The 22,408-nt window shown below is 40.2% G+C and overlaps 1 protein-coding gene across 3 annotated transcripts; it reads left to right on the top strand.

Annotated features, from left to right (window-relative positions):
- Positions 1 to 1,715: 1,715 nt before the first annotated feature.
- Positions 1,716 to 21,255, top strand: LOC136686858 (interferon-induced protein 44-like). 3 transcript variants are annotated; one of them, XM_066660885.1, is made up of 19 exons: positions 1,716 to 1,880; positions 2,318 to 2,351; positions 5,153 to 5,357; positions 5,537 to 5,677; positions 7,110 to 7,212; positions 7,665 to 7,698; positions 8,181 to 8,385; positions 8,576 to 8,728; positions 9,162 to 9,333; positions 10,521 to 10,621; positions 11,378 to 11,561; positions 13,676 to 13,848; positions 14,963 to 15,055; positions 15,571 to 15,604; positions 16,097 to 16,301; positions 17,943 to 18,092; positions 18,513 to 18,684; positions 19,871 to 19,971; positions 20,590 to 21,255. In XM_066660885.1, the coding sequence occupies exons 16-19, from the start codon at positions 18,009 to 18,011 to the stop codon at positions 20,749 to 20,751; spliced, it is 519 nt and encodes a 172-aa protein (XP_066516982.1). In that variant the 5' UTR covers positions 1,716 to 1,880; positions 2,318 to 2,351; positions 5,153 to 5,357; positions 5,537 to 5,677; positions 7,110 to 7,212; positions 7,665 to 7,698; positions 8,181 to 8,385; positions 8,576 to 8,728; positions 9,162 to 9,333; positions 10,521 to 10,621; positions 11,378 to 11,561; positions 13,676 to 13,848; positions 14,963 to 15,055; positions 15,571 to 15,604; positions 16,097 to 16,301; positions 17,943 to 18,008; the 3' UTR covers positions 20,752 to 21,255. The 3 variants fall into 3 exon arrangements, with proteins under 3 accessions (XP_066516982.1, XP_066516985.1, XP_066516984.1); XM_066660888.1 differs by lacking the exon at positions 17,943 to 18,092; XM_066660887.1 differs by lacking the exons at positions 1,716 to 1,880; positions 2,318 to 2,351; positions 5,153 to 5,357; positions 5,537 to 5,677 and adding an exon at positions 5,701 to 6,200.
- Positions 21,256 to 22,408: the final 1,153 nt, after the last annotated feature.

The following is a 22,408-nucleotide window of genomic DNA, read 5'->3' as shown; positions in this document are numbered from 1 at the left end:
CCCCCAGGAGGAATTGGTGGATGTTGCAAGGGACAGAGACGTCTGGGCTTCTTTGCTTGCCCTGTTGCCACCGCGACCCTGAAATGGAGAAGCGGAGAAGAAAATGATGATGATGATGAATAAATTTCCAAATGCAAATGTTCCAGCTTTATTTCTGAGTTTACACTTTTCACAAGAGTTTGATATGAATGTTTAACACAGAAATGAAACATTCTGAAATGATATCACTCTTCTCATATAAACTATAGTCACTACAGACACAAGTTGGGGCCAAAAACCCCTCTTGTATTGTCATGAAGCAGGTACACTAGCAACTCACTAGCAACACAGTAGCATCCCGCTAACAACCTCCTATCATCCATTAAATATAAGATAGCAATTATTATATGTTTATGATATGACAACAAAACCTTACTTACCACATAACATACCTTAGTAAGTAGCAATGGGCTACATACAGACTGGAATACTACATCAGCTACTTATTAATACAAGAGCAAATATATATGCGCAGTGGCACTTGTGAGGCAATTTATGATCCTCTGGAACATTACCTGCTCTATTCACACATGCACTCATTCAGATAAAGCCACAGGGTAAATCCGGGTAATGTCTGATACAAACGTTGCAGGTGTTTGCATTCACACACACAGCTCCTCTGGGGAAAAAATGCCTAAAACCAGTTGTTACTGTGTATGTGTGAGAAAGGGGCTCAAGGAATTGTAGTAACATCCTAGAAACAGTGTAGAACACTAGGGAAGAGGTGCAGGAGCTCATTTAAACTTTCTAGTTACTTCTAACATATCCCAGGATGTTGATCTCTTTGTGTCATTTACTTACAATACTTACAAACGTTCTGTATTGTAACCCACTAGAACTTTTTGAGATGTATGACCAATACTGTAAAAATCACAAATATGATCATGTTACTCATAATTAAATGTATAAGGAATGTATTATGAATAAAGAAGTTGAAAGTAACCTGTATTTTTCCTCAGTGTTTTATAATTCTTAAAATAATTAAATAGATAGATCAAAATAAAAATCATAATGATATTATTACCTCAAGGTTGTGGGTTTAAGTCCCACTCCGGGTGACTGTCTGTGAGGAGTGTGGTGTGTTCTCCCTGTGTCTGTGTGGGTTTCCTCCGGGTGACTGTCTGTGAGGAGTTTGGTGTGTTCTCCCTGTGTCTGCGTGGGTTTCCTCCGAGTGAGTGTCTATGAGGAGTGTGGTGTGTTCTTCCCGTGTCCAAATGGGTTTTCTCTGGGTGACTGTCTGTGAGGAGTGTGGTGTGTTCTCCCTATGTCTGCTTGGGTTTCCTCCGGGTGAGTGTCTATGCGGAGTGTGGTGTGTTCTCCCTGTGTCTGCGTGGGTTTCCTCCGAGTGAGTGTCTATGAGGAGTGTGGTGTGTTCTTCCCGTGTCCAAATGGGTTTTCTCTGGGTGACTGTCTAAGGAGTGTGGTGTGTTCTCCCTGTGTCTGTGTGGGTTTCCTCCGGGTGACTGTCTGTGAGGAGTGTGATGTGTTCTCCCTTTGTCTGTGTGGGTTTCCTCCAGGTGACTTTAAGGAGTGTGGTGAGTTCTCCCTGTGTCTGCGTGGGTTTCCTCCGGGTGACTGTCTGTGAGGAGTGTGGTGTGTTCTCCCTGTGTCTGCGTGGGTTTCCTCCGGGTGACTGTCTGTGAGGAGTGTGGTGTGTTCTCCCTGTGTCTGCGTGGGTTTCCTCCGGGTGACTGTCTGTGAGGAGTGTGGTGTGTTCTCCCTGTGTTTTTATTTCTAGAGAAGACAAGTGAATAACTGCATCATAATGTCATGGATAATAAGTTGGTTTTGGGGAACTCTACAAGCTACAAATTCTTCACCAGCTACAAAATATTCAGAGTGTAAGTTTTCTAATTCTGCTTTATTTATTTATAATTTTTTTAACTTTCAGAGGTAAAGATTACAACTACTAAAGATGTAATTATTTCAGTGCCATATAAAATTATAAGTTGGACATGGGTATTGAAATTTGAATAGAAATATAATGATTCCCAATGATTCCAGGTAGGCACTGGACCTACAGATAATGAATGAACATCATAATTTTGACCTAAAATCTCATAGGACTTTATAATTATAAAATTATTCAGTATCTCATAGTTATTATATACTATATGATTTTTATTCAATTGGTGAAAACTGGCTTCTGTGGTCTCACAGTTCCCAGGCACAAGTGAAATAAAATAGGACTGCATTAATGTCAATGGGTAAATGTTATGTGCTGATGTTTACAGCAGACGTATGAATTACAAAAAGACTAATAATGTTTTTCTCTCAGCTTTTGAAGATCCGTGGAGAGAGATGATTTGGAGGTAGGGGTGAATTCATATTTATATTGTAGCACTTTGTACTTGCCACAAATTAAGACCATAGCATTTTAAGAGTGCTGTATAACCGCGACATATTTTATTCTACCTTTGTCGGCATAATAGAATGTACTTCAAAATGTGCCTGTCACGCCCTCGTCCGGTCATGTCTGTTTTCCCCGCCATGTTCTCTCTCAGCACATGGCTCTGTTTTTGTTATTGTCCATTTCTCTGCCCATGTCCCACCTTTGTCCTGCCTCCTTGTCCGTCATCCTCATTATCTGTTTCAGGTGTGTCTGTATCATGTATTTAAGTTCCCTTGAGCCAGAATGACCAATCCTACAAAGGACACAGCAAACACAGACAATCCATTCGCGAGGTGTGCTATTCGCCAGACGCCATTCCGTACAGGCCCTAGAGATCCCTTGGGGTATGTATTAGAGGCGGCTACGGAATGGAGTAGCTGGCTCCAGCACGTACACGCCAGAGCTGCTCAGCGCCTTAAGGAGGAGTCGACTCAGGAATCGAGTGACTCCAGCGTGAATCGATGGAGCCGGCGAAAGAAGCGTGCTGGAGTCTCCCTCTCGCTGGAGGATCCCCCCCTGAGGTCCAGGGAAATTTTTGGGTGGGGCTTGAGGGTAGGGGCTGTTAGCCTCAAACCTCAGGACATGGGAGGTGAGGCTAATGGGGGCGCCCTAAGGAAGTCCCTCATGAATGCGCCCATCAGTCCCCATAAACCCTCAACTCCAGCACGTGTCCTGTGAGCAGCACAAGCACCTGCCTGCATGGACGTTGTTGCAGGGCCCCCTGCTTCCGTGGACCTCGCCGCAGGTCTCCCTGCTTCCAAGGTCATTGCTGCAGTTCCTCCTGACCTCCAGGAGATGATGGAAAGTATCAATGCAGCATTGTATGCCCTCCAAAGGAGAAGCCTCACTGCCGAACCTGCTCCAGAGAAGGCGGCATTCGCCGTTCCTGTCCCTGTGAAGGTGGCTTCCTCGGACGCTCCTGTCCCCGAGATGGCGGCTTCATCCGCCAGCCCGACAGACTTCCAGGCCGATTCCCAGAATTGTACTCAGGCTGGTCCCTCAGACTTCCCTACAGACTTTTGCCAGTCCTGGGCACCCCCCAGTTGTCTTGGTTCCCGTGTCTGTCCCTGTCCTGGTTCCTGTTTCTGTCCATGTCCCTGTGCCTGTGTCTGCTCTTGTCTTTGTTTCTGTCCGTCACTGTGTTCGTGTTTGTCTCCGTAAACGTCCTGGTCCCTGTTCCCCTGCCAAGTCCAGTCCAGTCCCCGTTTCAACCCTCTGTCCTGCCTCATGTCCATTCCCAGTTCTCCATTCCATCACCTGTCCCGTCTTGTGTCCGGTCCCAGCACCCAGCCCCAGTACAGTCACCTGTCCTGTCTCAAGTTCAGTCACCTGTCCAGTTTCCTGTCTCGTATCCTGCCCTGTCTCAAGCTCAGTCCCAGTACCGGCCTCAGTCCTGTCATCTGTCCTGTCTCCCGTCCAGTCCTCATTCCCATCCAGTGTCCTGTCCAATATTAAGCACCCTGTCCAGTTACCTACTCCCATTCAGTCTCATGTGTCCACTCCCGTCCAGTCTAGTCCTTTCCAGTCCCAAGTCCCGTCTCCTGTTAGTTCAGTCAATCAGTCGTCGGTCTTGTCCCCAGTTCAGTCTTCTGTCCCTGCTCAGGTTTTGTCTCCAGTCCGTTCTCCTCTTCATTCCAGTGCTTGGCCACCCGTCTGTAGTTCTTTCTTGTCTCCGTTTCTGTCCTCTGTCTTGTCCCAAGATTCTTCGCCTGTTTCTCCCCTTTGTCAGTCTCCTGTTCTGTCCAGGGTATAGTCTCTTGTTTCTGGTCTTATGTCTCCAGTCTCATTTCCTGTGTCTGGTCCTGTCTTGTCCTGTCTCCAGTTGGTTTCTTGTCTTGTTTTCCTTGCTGTCTCCTGAGCTCCTGGGGGGTCTAGGTGTACGGTCATGTCTGTTTTCCCCGCCATTTGCTCTCTCAGCACATGGCTCTGTTTTGTTATTGTCCATGTCTCCGCCCATGTCCCCCCTTTGTCCCGCCTCCTTGTCTGTTGTCCTCGTTATGTTTCAGGTGTGTCTCGTCTGTATCATGTATTTAAGTTCCCTTGTGTCATTTCCTTGTATCGGTCATTGGTTTTGTTCCTATTCCTACTAATGTTCCCGTTCTAATTCCTAGTAATGTTCTCGTTCTAATTCCTAGTCATGTTGTTTCTCATTCCAGTTCCTCGTATTGTTTCGTTTCTCAGCTGTTACATTTCCTGTTCTAGTCTGCCTCATCTGTTCCTCGCTTCGTGTTTGTCTTCAAGTCTGTTAGTGTTTGTTTTCTTATTTTATTGTAAATAAAGGTCTGTGTTGTAGCGTGTGTGTCCGCCTCCGTCAGTCCGACTCCGCATTCCTGACAGTGCCATGTACTGCTAGGCCTTACATATAGCATTTAGGCATTTAGCATATAGCACTGTCTTTGTCACAAAGCAGTAAAATAAATAAAGATATATGTATATAATTTTATATTTAAATTCATGGGCACTTTCATGAAAAAAACCCAAAACAAAAAACAAAAGGGCCCATATATTCATGTGTTTATACATAAAACTAACCTGTAAATTAACATTTGTAACCCATTCACATCAGCTCCTGAACAGCACCAGACAGCAGAATAAACAGATTTGTGATAACAGTTAAGGCCATTACATTAAACGTTAAATGGTGCATTGAAATGACCTGAGAAACGTCTATATTTTAGCAAACAAACCTAGATAAAGCCTTTTTTTTTGGCCTTTCTGCAGTAACGACCAAAGACAGCGACTGTTAAAAGAACTGAAGAAGTTTCAAATTAGCACCTCCACAGTCAGCCATTTCTGAATCCTGCTGCATGGACCAACACATTCTGGGAAATCCAGCTTTATCAACTCAGTTAACATGATCCTCCAAGGGCGTAACACTACTGTTGCCCTCGCTAATTCAGCTGGAGGTTTCAGCTTCACTCTGAAGGTAATGATATCTAAAGCATCTTGTAGATAAATTAAACCATAAAATACAAGAAATAAGCTCAAGAAAATTAAGTAAGAGTCCTTCAATAAACATTAAGCAGATAATGGTCCATTTCTAAAGCAATGTATTTCATTTTAAAGTTGCTGAAATGCATTACAACACTTACTGTCTGTTTCTAGCTCCAAACCTACAAACTGAAGAAAGAAGTGGATCATTTTTTCCTTTTGTGTTCAATGACATTATGGGTCTTGAAGAAGATTGGAGTACAAACAGATGACATCATCGGTGTATTAGAGGGTCATGTTCCAGAGGGGTATACAGTAAGTTTAAATGTTCAGTGTTTTTTCTCCCATCGACAAGAATGCTGTACAAATGTCCTGTTTCCACAATTCCCTATTATAATGACAGATCTACTTTAATGTTAATATTTGGCAATATTTTACACAAACATAAATACAAGCCACTGTAATAGAGAGCATCACATTTCTAGAAAACCAAAACTGAAAGTATCCTGTTTATCTACCCGGAGGAGAGATTTGTTTACAGAGTCATCAAAGCTGTAGCCTAGAATTCGCTAGAACTGAGAGGGGGCGGGCAGAGGTGGGCGTGACCAATCGGCGTGTTCTGTTCACCCGTTTTATGTAATCTATTTCTCGTCCTCTCTTCACAGTGGATTGAGTGGATCTCAGAGGGAAATACATCATAGCGGAGTTAGTTATTTATCTTTTTGTGCATTTCTCTGCTTAAAACTCACTTTCTCCTGATCCACAAAATAAGACGGAGTGTCTAGGTTTAGGAGGAAAAAAAACTTCAGAAAGAAATTCAGAACTTGTTTCCTGAAAGGTAAGTCAAAGAAGCTGCTGTAATATACTTTACATTCTTAGCAATAAAAAAAGCTGCTAGTGCTATAAAGTAGTCCCTGACACTGCTCACAGCCTGACTGAACAGATACCAGTGTGTGAGACTATTTTCACTTTTAAAAGAAGCAGATTTAACACAAAGCTCAGAAAAATCACACTGAATATCATCACAAAAGTAAACATCAAAGACCAAATGTTATGATAACAAGAGTAACACTGAACTGAGACCAGATGAAGACCAGGGAAAAACAAGACAAGCTAACACAACACAGCTGGAGAACATTTATAAACCACGAGAACAGACAAAGAGGGTGGGGAAAAGGTGAGGCAGAGAAACTTAAAATGAGGAAAATGAAAACAAGGGTGCGGCACGGTGGCGCAGCAGGTTAGTGTCGCAGTCACACAGCTCCAGGGACCTGGAGGTTGTGGGTTCGATTCCCGCTCCGGGTCTCCCTGTGTCTGTGTGGGTTTCCTCCCGGTGACTGTCTGTGAGGAGTGTGTTGTGTTCTCCCTGTGTCTGTGGGTTTCCTCTGGGTGACTGTCTGTGAAGATTGTGGTATGTTCTCCCCGTGTCTGAGTGGGTTTCCTCTGGGTGCTCTGGTTTTTTCCCACAGTCCAAAAACGCACGTTGGTAGGTTGGCGACTCAAAATTGACCGTAGGTGTGAGTGTGGATGGATGGATGGATGAAAACAAGGGACAAACCATAAAGGAAAACAAGGCAAGAAAAATTAAAAACATGGAGACTGGGCAGAGACAGGACAAACACAGTTAAAATACTCATGTCCCAAGCTTTTTGTGCCTGTTGCCACAGTGTTAATAGAGTAGAGTACAAGTAATTAATGGACAGTGCTATATTATTTAACTCAACATTCTGAGGTACATTTCTTCCAGAGAAAACAAGTGAATAACTGCATCATAATGTCATGGATATTAAGTTGGTTTTGGGGAACTCCACCAGCTACAAATTCTTCACCAGCTACAAAATATTCAGAGCGTAAGTTTTTTAATTCTGCATTTTTAATTTTTAAAGTTAAAGTTTATAACTACTAAAGATGTAATGATTTCAATGCCATATAAAATTATAAGTTGGACATGGTTATTGAAATTTGTATAGAAATAAAATGATTCCCAATGATTCCAGGTAGGTAGGCATTGGACCCACCACGACCCTGAACTGGATTAAGGGTTACAGATAATGAATGAACATCATAATTTTGACCTAAAATCTCATAGTACTTTATAATTATAAAATTATTCAGTATCTCATAGTTATGATATACTATATGATTTTTATTCAATTGGTGAAAACTGGCTTCTGTGGTCAGTCTCACAGTTCCCAGGAATAAGTGAAATAGGACTGCATTAATGTCAATAGGTAAATATTATGTGCTGATGTTTACAGCAGACATATGAATTACAAAAAGACTAATAATGTTTTTCTCTCAGCTTTTGAAGATCCGTGGAGAGAGATGATTTTGAGGTAGGGGTGAATTCATATTTATATTGTAGCACTTTGAACTTACCACAAATTAAGACCATAGTATTTTAAGAGTGCTGTATAACCACGACATATATTATTCTACCTTTGTCGGCATAAAAGAATGTACTTCAAAATGTGCCATGTACTGTTAGGCCTTACATATAGCACTTAGGCATTTAGCATATAGCACTGTTTTGTCACGAAGCACTAAAATAAATAAAGGTATATATAATTATATATTTACATTCATGAAAAAAGGGCCCATATATTCATGTGTTTATAAATATAACTAACCTGTTAATTAACATAGGTAACCCATTCACATCAGCTCCTGAACAGCACCAGACAGCAAAATAAACAGATTTCTGATAACAGTTAAGGCCATTACATTAAACGTTAAATTGTGCATTGAAATGACCTGAAAAATGTCTATATTTTAGCAAACAAACCTAGTTAAAGCCTTTTTTTTGGCATTTCTGCAGTGACGAATAAAGACAGCGACGGTTAAAAGAACTGAAGAAGTTTCAAATTAGCACCTCCACAGTTAGACATCTCCGAATCTTGCTGCATGGACCAACACATTCTGGGAAATCCAGCTTTATCAACTCAGTTAACACAGTCCTCCAAGGGCGTAACACTACTGTTGCCCTCGCTAATTCAGCTGGAGGTTTCAGCTTCACTCGGAAGGTAATGATATCTAAAGTATCTTGTAGTGACAATAAATTAAACCATAAAATACAAGAAATAAGCTCAAGAAAATTAAGTAAAGGTCAGAGTACTTCAATAAACATTAAGCAGATAATGGTCCATTTCTAAAGCAATGTATTTCATTTTAAAGTTGCTGAAATGCATTACAACACTTACTGTCTGTTTCTAGTTCCAAACCTACAAACTGAAGAAAGACAGAAGTGGATCATTTTTTCCTTTTGTGTTCAATGACATTATGGGTCTGGACGAAAACGATTCACGTGGAGTACAAACAGATGATATCATCAGTATATTAGAGGGTCATGTTCCAGAGGGGTATACAGTAAGTTTAAATGTTCAGTGTTTTTTCTCCCATCGACAAGAATGCTGTACAAATGTCCTGTTTGGTCAAAAACACTGAAGCCCTATGAGTTTCTTAGAAGTAATATTCCAGAATCCATTGGCATTAATAGCGTTAACCCCTTCTTTGCCAGATTTTGGAGTTCACCTGTGAGTATTTGTAATTATTCAGTGAAAGAAACATTAGTTGTCTGAGGCACTGATGATGGACAATAAGACTTAGTTAGCATTAGCCATTCCAGTTCATCCCAAAGGAGTTCAGTGGGACTGAGTTCATGATTCTTTCCAGGGCATTAGTGTTCATCCACAGTTCTTCAGTATGTTTTTCTGCAGTAATGCAGTCGTGTAGATAATTGAAAAGGTACAGTAGGGTTCCAATAACATGTCTAATACTTTTGATACACATTTATTTTCAGTTCAATCCCATGGGTGCATTAACTAATGAGCACATGGAATACAACAGTGCCCCGAGTCTTGATGATAAAGTCCACTGTCTTGTAAGTGTTCTGCCAGGAGATGTCATATCCTTCGTGCCACAAGCTATCCTCGAGAAAATGAAGAAAGTTCGGCAAAAGGCTAAAGACTTGGGTAAGTCACCAACTATTCTCTTCTAATCCACATTTACACGTGTAAAAGCTACCTTCAATCAACAGACAGAGCTTTATAAATTAGATAAGGTAACCTTCCCTTAGTATCTCAAAGATTAGGAATAGCTTACAATGTAAACTAACTCAAAGAATGGCTTAATGTGAAGTGCTCCATTTTAGAGAAACTTATCAAGTACAAGACCACAGGGTCATCTGGCATCCCAGAAAGAAAGCTAGCACACGAAATGGCTTTTGATACATGCCTCAGTCTGCAGACATTAAGGTATTTTGGCCTTCAATGAATACTTTTGTACCTGAGAGGTACATGCAGAGTGCTGTCTCCCCAAACATATCCCCAAAGTCTAAAAAGAACATATGAAATATGTACCTGGGCATCGAGACCCCTGATTCCTATCAGACCACTGTAATGATTCAGCATGTTTCTCTGCAATTAACCTTTTCATATTAAATCATTTTAATAACATGTTAAATCCCAGTGTTTAAAACATGCATATTTTTAAACACAGAGGAATTCCAAATTTATCAGGAGCAGTGAACTGAGTACATCGCTTGCTGTGTTTTACTGCATTTAAACCTTAAACAGGAGATATTCAACTGAAATACAGATGTTTAAAGCTTTTTAAGCTGTTTTAATTGATCAGTATCACTAGCTAATAAAGTTTTCTAATGTACCTTTTAAAGTAAAGTTCTTGACACAATGACTGTTACATTTTTCACAGCTTGTGTATAGAATTAGTTCATTTCATTTCTATGTAAAGCCACACTGGACTGAGAAAAGAGAAAGAGTTTGCTCTCTATTTTCTCCACCTTCTCAGAAAGTTATGTTTGTAGTTTATAAAGAAGATCGGTATACTCCTTTCTGATTGGTTAAATGCAACTGGATTATTGTGTGGCAACTGGACTTTTGTTTCTGGATTTTTAATTTGTCATTCACATTCTTTGTTGGGAGTCAACTTTTATGAAGTCATGGTTAATCTTGTAGCTGGTTATGTCAACTGAGCTCTTCAAATAAGGATGTTCAGAAATAGGTTTTGATCAAATGAAGTAAAGGATCAGCTGCTGATGATGTGATGGTTCACTATGGAGCTGTTTAAACAAAAACATAAGAAAAATAAAATAAGGGGGGAAAGAAAAAGATGTTTGAATGAGCTGCACTTTTTACTGCAGGAATTCCTTAAGTCATCATAATGACCAAGGTGGATTCTGCATGTGACCTGGTTTCAAAAGACCTGAAAATGATCTACAAGAGCAAGGATATAGAAAAAAAGGTGCGTGTGAAAACTTTCTCTTACCTTGAGCTTCCATGTAAAATGATTTTAATAAAGCAGATATCTGAGCGATAACACACAGCTGGAAATTCATATTTGTTTGGGTGGAATTTAAGCAACATGAATCCCCAAGTTTACAAAAACAATATATAAATTTACCACATATAAACAATATATAAATTTATCACAGATGAAACAGGGCCAGACAAGGTTCCTGATCTGTGAAACCACCATCAGTTTCAAAGTGTCACCAAAGTTTCAGTAATAACAGGCAGTCATTTGTGTGGATCCAACGTATACACCTTGTTAGAAGGTTCTGAGAGTAATTTAGACCTGTGTGTAATGTCCTGTGTTTAGAAAAATGACTTAAAATGGCACTAGAATGTTTAATGCAACTTTTCATGTGAACCTCATGTGAGGGAGAAATAAACCTTGGTAAAACATCACTGTGCCTACTATGTTAGATCCACAGGGTGATACAACGTCACTATTGTCTGTGAAACAAGGTGTGATTAAACCTCACTTTGCCTCCTATGCAAACTCTTTAGCACAATTAAACATGCTTTACCTGCTGTGAGCTCTATGGCATGATTTCAGATTCACTTTGGCTTGACTACTCCCCACTCATCCCACAGGTCACATACCCTCTGTACTCAAGAGCATTTCAACAAAATGCAAAACCTTCCTTTGGAGCTCTAATACAACAAGAGAGGTAGCATGTTAGTGTCAGTCTCAAATTAGTCTGCTTTTCTCTAGATGCAGGACTGCAGTAACCTTCTGGGCGTCCCAATGAACTGCATCTTCCCCGTGAAAAACTACTGCAAAGAAATCACCACCAACACCAATGTGGACATACTCATCCTTACAGCAATGAACAATATTGTTCATTTTGCCAATGATTTTGTGGAAAGGCAGTAAATGTGTTGGTTTTAACATGGGGGTGAGTATCAAATGTGAATCAAATGAAGAGTTTGATATGAATTTTTAACACAGAAATGAAACATTCTGAAATGATATCACTCTTCTCATATAAACTATAGTCACTACAGACACAGTAGAGTAATAGTCTACATACAGACTGGAATACTACATCAGCTACTTATTATTACAAGAGCAAATATATATATATATGCGCAGTGGCACTTGTGAGGCAATTTATGATCCTCTGGAACATTACCTGCTCTATTCACACATGCACTCATTCAGATAAAGCCACAGGGTAAGTCCGGGTAATGTCTGATACAAACGTTGCAGGTGTTTGCGTTCACATACACAGCTCCTCTGGGGAAAAAATGTCTAAAACCAGTTGTTACTGTGCATGTGTGAGAAAGGGGCTCAAGGAATTGTAGTAACATCCTAGAAACAGTGTAGAACACTAGGGAAGAGGTGCAGGAGCTCATTTAAACTTTCTAGTTACTTCTAACATATCCCAGGATGTTGATCTCTTTGTGTCATTTACTTACAATACTTACAAACGTTCTGTATTGTAACCCACTAGAACTTTTTGAGATGTATGACCAATACTGTAAAAATCACAAATATGATCATGTTACTCATAATTAAATGTATAAGGAATGTATTATGAATAAAGAAGTTGAAAGTAACCTGTATTTTTCCTTAGTGTTTTATAATTCTTAAAAGAATTAAATAGATAGATCAAAATAAAAATCATAATGATATTATTACCTCAAGTTTGTGGGTTTAAGTGCCGCTCCGGGTGACTGTCTGTGAGGAGTGTGGTTTGTTCTCCCTGTGTCTGCGTGGGTTTCCTCCGGGTGACTGTCTGTGAGGAGTGTGGTTTGCTCTCCCTGTGTCTGTGTGGGTTTCCTCTGGGTGACTGTCTGTGAGGAGTGTGGTTTGTTCTCCCTGTGTCTGCGTGGGTTTCCTCCGGGTGACTGTCTGTGAGGAGTGTGGTTTGTTCTCCCTGTGTCTGCGTGGGTTTCCTCCGGGTGACTGTCTGTGAGGAGTGTGGTTTGTTCTCCCTGTGTCTGTGTGGGTTTCCTCCGGGTGAAGGTCTGTGAGGAGTGTGGGGTGTTCTCCCTGTGTCTGTGTGGGTTTCCTCCGGGTGAAGGTCTGTGAGGAGTGTGGGGTGTTCTCCCTGTGTCTGCGTGGGTTTCCTCCGGGTGACTGTCTGTGAGGAGTGTGGTTTGTTCTCCATGTGTCTGCGTGGGTTTCCTCCGGGTGACTGTCTGTGAGGAGTGTGGTGTGTTCTCCCTGTGTCTGCGTGGGTTTCCTCCGGGTGACTGTCTGTGAGGAGTGTGGTTTGTTCTCCCTTTGTCAGTGTGGGTTTCCTCTGGGTGACTGTCTGTGAGGAGTGTGGGGTGTTCTCCCTGTGTCTTTGTGGGTTTCCTCCAGGTGACTGTCTGTGAGGAGTGTGGTGTGTCCTCCCCGTGTCTGCGTGGGTTTCCTCCAGGTGACTGTCTGTGAGGAGTGTGGTGTGTTCTCCCTGTGTCTGCGTGGGTTTCCTCTGGGTGACTGTGAGGAGTGTGGTGTGTTCTCCCTGTGTCTGCGTGGGTTTCCTCTGGGTGACTGTCTGTGAGGAGTGTGGTGTGTTCCCCCTGTGTCTGCGTGGGTTTTCTCCAGGTGACTTGTGCCCAATGAGTCCACGTAGGCACTGGACCCACTGCGACCCTGAAGTGGATAAGTGGTCACAGATAATGAATGAATAATGCAACTGGTGCAACAAACAAGACGTCACACACACACAAATGACACAGATTCCCACAATTCAAATGAGGTGGCTTATCAATATCAATATAATCAATTTACCACAGTTCCCTATTTTACTGATAGATCTACTTTAATGTTAATATTTGGCAATATTTTACACAAACATAAATACAAGCCACTGTAATAGAGAGCATCACATTTCTAGAAAACCAAACTGAAAGTATCCCGTGTATCTTCCCGAAGGAGAGATTTGTTTACAGAGTCATCAAAGCTGTAGCCTAGCATTCGCTAGAACTGAGAGGGGGCGGGCAGAGGTGGGCGTGGCCAATCGGCCTGTTCTGTTCACCCGTTTTATGTAATCTATTTCTCGTCCTCTCTTCACAGTGGATTGAGTGGATCTCAGAGGGAAATACACCGTAGCGGAGTTAGTTATTTATCTTTTTGTGCATCTCTCTGCTTAAAACTCACTTTCTCCTGATCCACAAAATAAGACGGAGTGTCTAGGTTTAGGAGGAAAAAAAACTTCAGAAAGAAATTCAGAACTTGTTTCCTGAAAGGTAAGTCAAAGAAGCTGCTGTAATATACTTTACATTCTTAGCAATATGAAAGTTCCTAGTGCTATAAAGTAGTCCCTGACACTGCTCACAGCCTGACTGAACAGATACCAGTGTGTGAGACTAACTTCACTTTTAAAAGAAGCAGATTTAACACAAAGCTCAGAAAAATCACACTGAATGTCGTCACAAAAGTAAACATAAAAGACCAAATGTAATGACACAAGAGTAACACTGAACTGAGACCAGATGAACACCAGGGACATGAAAACACAAGACAAGCTAACACAACACAGCTGGGGAACGTTTATAAACCACGAGAACAGACAAAGAGGGTGGGGAAAAGGTGAGGCAGAGAAACTTAGAATGAGAAAAATGAGGGAAATTAAAAACAAGGGACAAACCATAAAGAAAAACAATGCAACAACAATAGAAAACATGGAGACTGGGCAGAGACAGGACAAACACAGTTAAAATACTCATGTCCCAAGCTTTTTGTGCCTGTTGCCAGTGTGTTAATAGAGTAGAGTACAAGTAATTAATGGACAGTGCAATATTATTTAAGCTGACATTCTGAGGTAATTTTTTTCTAGAGAAAACAAGTGAATAACTTCATCATGATCGCACAGATAATAAATTGGATTTTGGGAACTACACTAGCTCCAAACTTTCCACCAGCTCCAGAAATTTCAGAGATTAAGTTTTGTAATCCTGTTTTTTTTTTCTTTAATTTTATTATTATTATGTTTTTTTTTTAAAAAAAGGTAAGGATTACAACTACTAAAGATGTAACGATTTCAGTGCCATATAAAATTATAAGTTAGACATGGGTATTGAAATTTGAATAGAAATATATACAAGTATATAATGAGTGTTTGGTAGAAACAAATAAGTTTTGCATCTAATCTGAGAAGTATTTGTAGCGTGTGCTACAATGATGTCAGCATCATGAGATATAAAATATGAATCCTAGGTTTTCTTTTCCATATATGTATTGTTTATGTTCAGTTTTTAAGTCAGTTTCAATATCTGAAAAACTAAATTCCAAAATGTTTTATAATTTTTTTGTAAACCTTAATGTAACAGGTTTCATTCATTATCTGTAACCCTTATCCAGTTCGGGGTCGCAGGAGGTCCAGAGCCTATCTAGAATTAATGGGCGCAAGGCGGGAATACACCCTGGAGGGGGCGCCAGTCCTTCCTGTAACAGGTTTTTTACCTTAAAATAATTTATTTTGACATTTCCTTCATTGATTTAAAAACATTTTTAAACATTCTTTCATGGTTTTCTTAGGTGTAGCACAATCAGTTTCCTCTCTAAATGTGTATTCACTTGTTATTCATGTTCAGGAGATTTTACCACAGGAATGCCATTGTTAAAAAATGCCATCAGAGAACTTGTAGTAGAATCTGATCGGTAAAACTTTACCCTTCCATTTACGTTATTTTCCACCTACCACAAGATTCTCAGAATCTTACAGCCTAAAGTGATAAAAAGATTAATTGTCTGGTCAATCGAATTATTTATTAAAGTTAGTTTTCCTTCTCTAAATTTATATCTCACAATTTTCATAAATAATAAATAAGAAGTATCTCACAATAATGATTCAGAATCTCATGACTTTGCATATCATAGTTGACTTATAGTCTTTCTATCTTTAATTCTGTCGTATGAATTACCAAGACGTATGAATCACCAAAAGACTAATAATGTTTTTCTCTCAGCTTTTGAAGATCCGTGGAGAGAGATGATTTGGAGGTAGGGGTGAATTCATATTTATATTGTAGCACTTTGTACTTGCCACAAATTACGACCATAGCATTTTAAGAGTGCTGTATAACCACGACATATATTATTCTACCTTTGTCGGCATAAAAGAATGTACTTCAAAATGTGCCATGTACTGCTAGGCCTTACATACAGCACTTAGGCGTTTAGCATATAGCACTGTCTTTGTCACAAAAAGTAAAATAAATAAAGATATATATAATTTTATATTTACATTCATGGGCACTTTCATGAAAAAAGGGCCTGTATATTCATGTGTTTATAAATATAACTAACTTGTTAATTAACATATGTAACCCATTCACATCAGCTCCTGAACAGCACCAGACAGCAAAATAAACAGATTTGTGATAACAGTTAAGGCCATTACATTAAATGTTAAATGGTGCATTGAAATGACCTGAGAAATGTCTATATTTTAGCAAGCAAACCTAGTTAAGGACTTTTTTGGCATTTCTGCAGTAACGAACAAAGAGAGCGACTGGTAAAAGAACTGAAGGAGTTTCAAATTAGCACCTCCACAGTCAGCCGTCTCCGAATCCTGCTGCATGGACCAACACATTCTGGGAAATCCAGCTTTGTCAACTCAGTTAACACGATCCTCTAAGGGCGTAACACTACTGATGCCCTCGTTAATTCAGCTGGAGGTTTCAGCTTCACTCTGAAGGTAATGATATCTAAAGTATCTTGTAGTGATAATAATCCATCCATCCATTCATCCATTATCCACCGCTTATCCGGGTCCATGTCGTGGGGGAAGCAGTCGGAGCAAAGAAACCCAGACCTCCCTCTCCCCAGCCACTGCCTCCAGCTCCTCTGGGGGTATACCGAGGCGTTTCCAGGCCAGTCGAGACATGTAGTCTCTCCAGCGTGTTCTTGGTTTCCCTCGGGGCCTCCTCCCCGTTGGACATGCCCGGAACACCTCTCCAGGAAGGCGTCCAGGAGGCATCTGAACCAGATGTCCGAACCACCTCAACTGGCTCCTCTCGACGTGGAGGAGCAGCGGCTCCACTCCGAGTCTCTCAAAGCTCGTGACCGTAGGTGAGGGTTGGGACATAGATTGAGCGGTAAATCGAGAGCTTTGCTTTTCTGCTCAGCTCTCTCTTCACCACAACGGACCGGTACAGAGCCCGCATTACTGCTGACGCTGCACCGATCCGCCTGTCAATCTCACGCTCCATCTTTCCCTCACTCGTGAACAAAACCCTGAGGTATTAAAACTCCTCCACTTGAGGCAGGATCTCACTTTCAACCTGGAGAGAGCACTCCACCCTTTTCCGACTGAGTACCATGGACTCGGACTTGGAGGTGCTGATCCTCATCCCTACCGCTTCACACTCGGCTGCAAACTGGTCCAGCAAGAGCTGGAGGTCCCGGCTCGATGAAGCCAACAAGACCACATCATCTGCAAAAATCAGACATGGAATCCTGAGACCACCAAACCGGACACCCTCCGCCACTTGGCTACGCTGAGAAATTCTGTCCATAAAAATTACGAACAGAACTGGTGACAACGGGCTGCCCTGACGCAGTCCAACTCCGACTGAAAATCAGTTGGACTTACTGCCAGCCATACGAACCAGACTCCTGCTCTGTTTGTACAGGGACTGGATAGCTCGTAGCAAAGAGCCCAGTACCCCATACTCTCTGAGCACCCCCCACAGAATACCCCGAGGGACACGGTCGAATGCTTTCTCCAGATCCACAAAACACATGTAGACTGGTTGAGCAAACTCCCATGCATTTATAAAATGTATATATAAATCTTCTCCCACTCTTCACACACTGATAGCAACACCGCAGGAGAAATGCTAGCACAGGCTTCCCGTATCCGTAATTTCAGGTGCTGTTTCAGGGGGTTGCATTGACAATCCAAGTTTCAGGAGGTTGCATTGACAATCCAACACAATTGGCAGCATTTTGAACACATTTTATAAGAGGTCAGAAACTTGTAAATAACTCATGAAAGAATAAAGTTAAAACCAAGTTAAAACTGTTAAAACCAAGCACACCATTGTTTTTCTTGTGAAATTCCTAATAAGTTTGATGTGTCACATGACCCTCTTCCCATTGAAAAAAACCAAAATTGGATCCAAAAGGTCCGACTTCAAAATGGCCGCCATGGTCACCACCCATCTTGAAAAGTTTCCCCCCTCCCATATACTAATGTGCCACAAACAGGAAGTTAATATCACCAACCATTCCCATTTTATTAAGGTGTATCCATATAAATGGCCCACCCTGTAGTTCAATAAATATTAAGCAGATAATGGTCCATTTCATTACAACACTTACTGTCTGTTTTTAGCTCCAAACCTACAAACTGAAGAAAGACAGAAGTGGATCTTTTTTTCCTTTTGTGTTCAATGACATTATGGGTCTGGAAGAAGATTTACGTGGAGTACAAACAGATGATATCATCAGTATATTAGAGGGTCATGTTCCAGAGGGGTATACAGTAAGTTTAAATGTTCAGTGTTTTTTCTCCCAACAAGAATGCTGTACAAATGTCCTGTTTGGTCAAAAACACTGAAGCCCTATGTGTTTCTTAGAAGTAGTATTCCAGAATCCATTGGCATTAATAGCATTAACCCCTTCTTTGCCAGATTTTGGAGTTCCTCTATGAGTATTTGTAATTATTCAGTCAAAGAAACTGAGGCACTGATGATGGACAATAAGACTTAGTTAGCATTAGTCGTTCCAGTTCATCCCAAAGGAGTTCAGTGGGACTGAGTTCATGCTTCTTTCCAGGGCATTAGTGTTCATCCACAGTTCTTCAGTATGTTTTTCTGCAGTAATGCAGTCGTGTAGATAACTGAAAAGGTACAGTAGGATTCCAATAACATGTCTAATACTTTTGATACACATTTATTTTCAGTTCAATCCCATGGGTGCATTAACTAATGAGCACATGGAATACAACAGTGCCCCGAGTCTTGATGATAAAATCCACTGTCTTGTAAGTGTTCTGCCAGGAGATGTCATATCCATCATGTCCCAAGCTATCCTCGAGAAAATGAAGAAAGTTCGGCTAAAGGCTAGAGACTTGGGTAAGTCACCAACCATTCTCTTCTAATCCACATTTACACGTGTAAAACTACCTGCAATCAACAGACAGAGCTTTATAAATTAGATAAGGTAACCTTCCCTTAGTATCTCAAAGATTAGGAATAGCTTACAATGTAAACTAACTCAAAGAATGGCTTAATGTGAAATGCTAAATTTTAGAGAAACTTATCAAGTACAAGACCACAGGGTCATCTGGCATCCCAGAAAGAAAGCTAGCACACAAAATGGCTTTTAATACATGCCTCAGGCTGCAGACATTAAGATATTTTGGCCTTCAATGAATACTTTTGTACCTGAAAGGTACATGCAGAGTGCTGTCTCCCCAAACATATCCCCAAAGTCTAAAAAGAACACATGAAATATGTACCTGGGCATCGAGACCCCTGATTCCTATCAGACCACTGTAATGATTCAGCATGTTTCTCTGCAATTAACCTTTTCACATGAAATCATTTTAATAAAATGTTAAATCCCAGTGTTTAAAACATGCATATTTTTAAACACAGAGGAATTCCAAATTTATCAGGAGCAGTGAACTGAGTACATCGCTTGCTGTGTTTTACTGGATTTAAACCTTAAACAGGAGATATTCAACTGAAATACAGATGTTTAAAGCTTTTTAAGCTGTTTTAATTGATCAGTATCACTAGCTAATAAAGTTTTCTAATGTACCTTTTAAAGTAAAGTTCTTGACACAATGACTGTTACATTTTTCACAGCTTGTGTATAGAATTAGTTCATTTCATTTCTATGTAAAGCCACACTGGACTGAGAAAAGAGAAAGAGTTTGCTCTCTATTTTCTCCACCTTCTCAGAAAGTTATGTTTGTAGTTTATAAAGAAGATCGGTATACTCCTTTCTGATTGGCTAAATGCAACTGGATTATTGTGTGGCAACTGGACTTTTGTTTCTGGATTTTTAATTTGTCATTCACATTCTTTGTTGGGAGTCAACTTTTATGAAGTCATGGTTAATCTTGTAGCTGGTTATGTCAACTGAGCTCTTCAAATAAGGATGTTCAGAAATAGGTTTTGATCAAATGAAGTAAAGGATCAGCTGCTGATGATGTGATGGTTCACTATGGAGCTGTGTAAACAAAAACATAAGAAAAATAAAATAAGGGGGGAAAGAAAAAGATGTTTGAATGAGCTGCACTTTTTACTGCAGGAATTCCTCAAGTCATCATCATGACCAAGGTGGATTCTACATGTGAACTAGTTTCAAAAGACCTGAAAATGATCTACAAGAGCAGGAAAATCAAAGAAAAGGTGCGTATGAAAACTTTCTTTTACCTTGAGTTTCCATGTAAAATGATCTTAATAATGTGTTATGAGTGATAACACACAGCTGGAAATTCATATTTGTTTGGGTGGAATTTAAGCAACATGAATCCCCAAGTTTACAAAAACAATATATAAATTTATCACAGATGAAACAGGGCCAGACAAGGTTCCTGATCTGTGAAACCACCATCAGTTTCAAAGTGTCACCAAAGTTTCAGTAATAACAGGCAGTCATTTGTGTGGATCCAACGTATACACCTTGTTAGAAGGTTCTGAGAGTAATTTAGACCTGTGTGTAATGTCCTGTGTTTAGAAAAATGACTTAAAATGGCACTAGAATGTTTAATGCAACTTTTCATGTGAACCTCATGTAAGGGAGAAATAAACCTTGGTAAAACATCATTGTGCCTACTATGGGATGATTTCAGACTTACTTTGGCTTGACTACTCCCCACTCATCCCACAGGTCACATACCCTCTGTACTCAAGATCATTTCAACAAAATGCAAAACTTACTTTGAAGCTCACATATAATATATCACATAATATAACAAGAGAGGGAGCATGTTAGTGTCAGTCTCAAATTTGTCTGCTTTTCTCTAGATGCAGGAATGCAGTAACCTTCTGGGCGTCCCAATGAACTGCATCTTCCCCGTGAAAAACTACTGCGAAGAAATCACCACCAACACCAACATGGACATACTCATCCTTACAGCAATGAACAATATTGTTAATTTTGCCAATGATTTTGTGGAAAGGCAGTAAATGTGTTGGTTTTAACATTGGGGTGAGTATAAGTGAATCAAATGAAAAATATGTTAATTAATTTCATCTATGTTAATTAATTTCATAATTACATCTAACTGTACACTTTCCAGAGTTTGATATGAATTTTTAACAAAGAAATGAAACATTTTGAAATGATATCACTCTTCTCATAAACTATAGTCACTACAGACACAGTAGAGTTGGGGCCAAAAACCCCTCTCAACTAGTACCAGTTGTTACTGTGCATGTGTGAGAAAGGGGCTCAAGGAATTGTAGTAACATCCTAGAAACAGTGTAGAACACTAGGGAAGAGGTGCAGGAGCTCATTTAAACTTTCTAGTTACTTCTAACATATCCCAGGATGATGATCTCTTTGTGTCATTTACTTACAATTCTTACAAATGTTCTGTATTGTAACCCACTAGAGCTTTTTGAGATGCATGACCAATACTGTAAAAATCACAAATATGATCATGTTACTCATTATAAAATTTTTAAGTAATGTATTATGAATAAAGAAGTTGAAAGTCATCTGTATTTTTCCTTAGTGTTTTATCATTCTTAAAAAAGTTAAACAGATATATCAAAATAAAAAAATAATAATGATATTATTACCTCAAGGTTGTGGGTTCAAGTCCCGCTCCGGGTGACTGTCTGTGAGGAGTGTGCTGTGTTCCCCCTGTGTCTGCCTGGGTTTCCTCCGGGTGACTGTCTGTGAGGAGTGTGGTGTGTTCTCCCTGTGTCTGTGTGGGTTTCCTCCAGGTGACTGTCTGTGAGGAGTGTGATGTGTTCTCCCTGTGTCTGCGTGGGTTTCCTCCGGGTGACTGTCTGTGAGGAGTGTCGTGTGTTCTCCCTGTGTCTGCCTGGGTTTCCTCCGGGTGCTCCGGTTTCCTCCAACAGTCCAAAAACACATTGGTAGGTGAATTGGAGACTCAAAAGTGTCCATAGGTGCGAGTGAATGTGTGTGTGAACTGGATAAGAGGTTACAGACAATGAATGAATGAACTTGATTAAGTACAATTTCCAAAAGATAAATTCAAGCTGTAGTTACTTAAATGTTTGTGGTCAATGTTTGTGTATACATGTTTAAAGCCTGGACCATTTATACAAAGGGCTTCAGTGTGGGATATTTTGAGAGATTTTTTGACTACATCAATTTGGAATGGTGTGACTCCAAACGCAGGTGCAGCTGGTAATGTAAATTTTCTATAAGAAATTAAACCAATAAATGTTTATTATTATAATTATTAGTATCAGAAAAAATATTTTTTTATTTACAAAACTTTTAATTAAATCTGGCCTGGAGCTCAACTGATGTTTTAAAATGTTAGTCTAAGTGAATTGTAGTGCACCTTTCCACCAATTCCTAGTTACTGATTTATGTCCCGGGTTGTCTTGGGTTAAAGACAGTAGCAATAAATACCAATTAAGTAACGCATTAAGTAACTTTACAAGGTTTATACACTTTAGACTTGGGTCAAGACTGATTTAATAAAGAACATAATATTATATTCACATACAACTACAAGGTAGTCATAGTCATATGGGAGAACTGGTAACCCCAGGTGTTCAGATTAATCTGTTCTAGAGTGATCATCTGATGCTTGTAATTACCTGTATGTGCCAAAGAGGGCTCCAAATCCTATAGTAAAAT

This window comes from Hoplias malabaricus, chromosome 2 (genome assembly GCF_029633855.1).
Source record: "Hoplias malabaricus isolate fHopMal1 chromosome 2, fHopMal1.hap1, whole genome shotgun sequence".
Lineage (NCBI taxonomy): Eukaryota > Metazoa > Chordata > Actinopteri > Characiformes > Erythrinidae > Hoplias > Hoplias malabaricus.
This window is presented reverse-complemented; position numbering and strand designations above follow the sequence as displayed.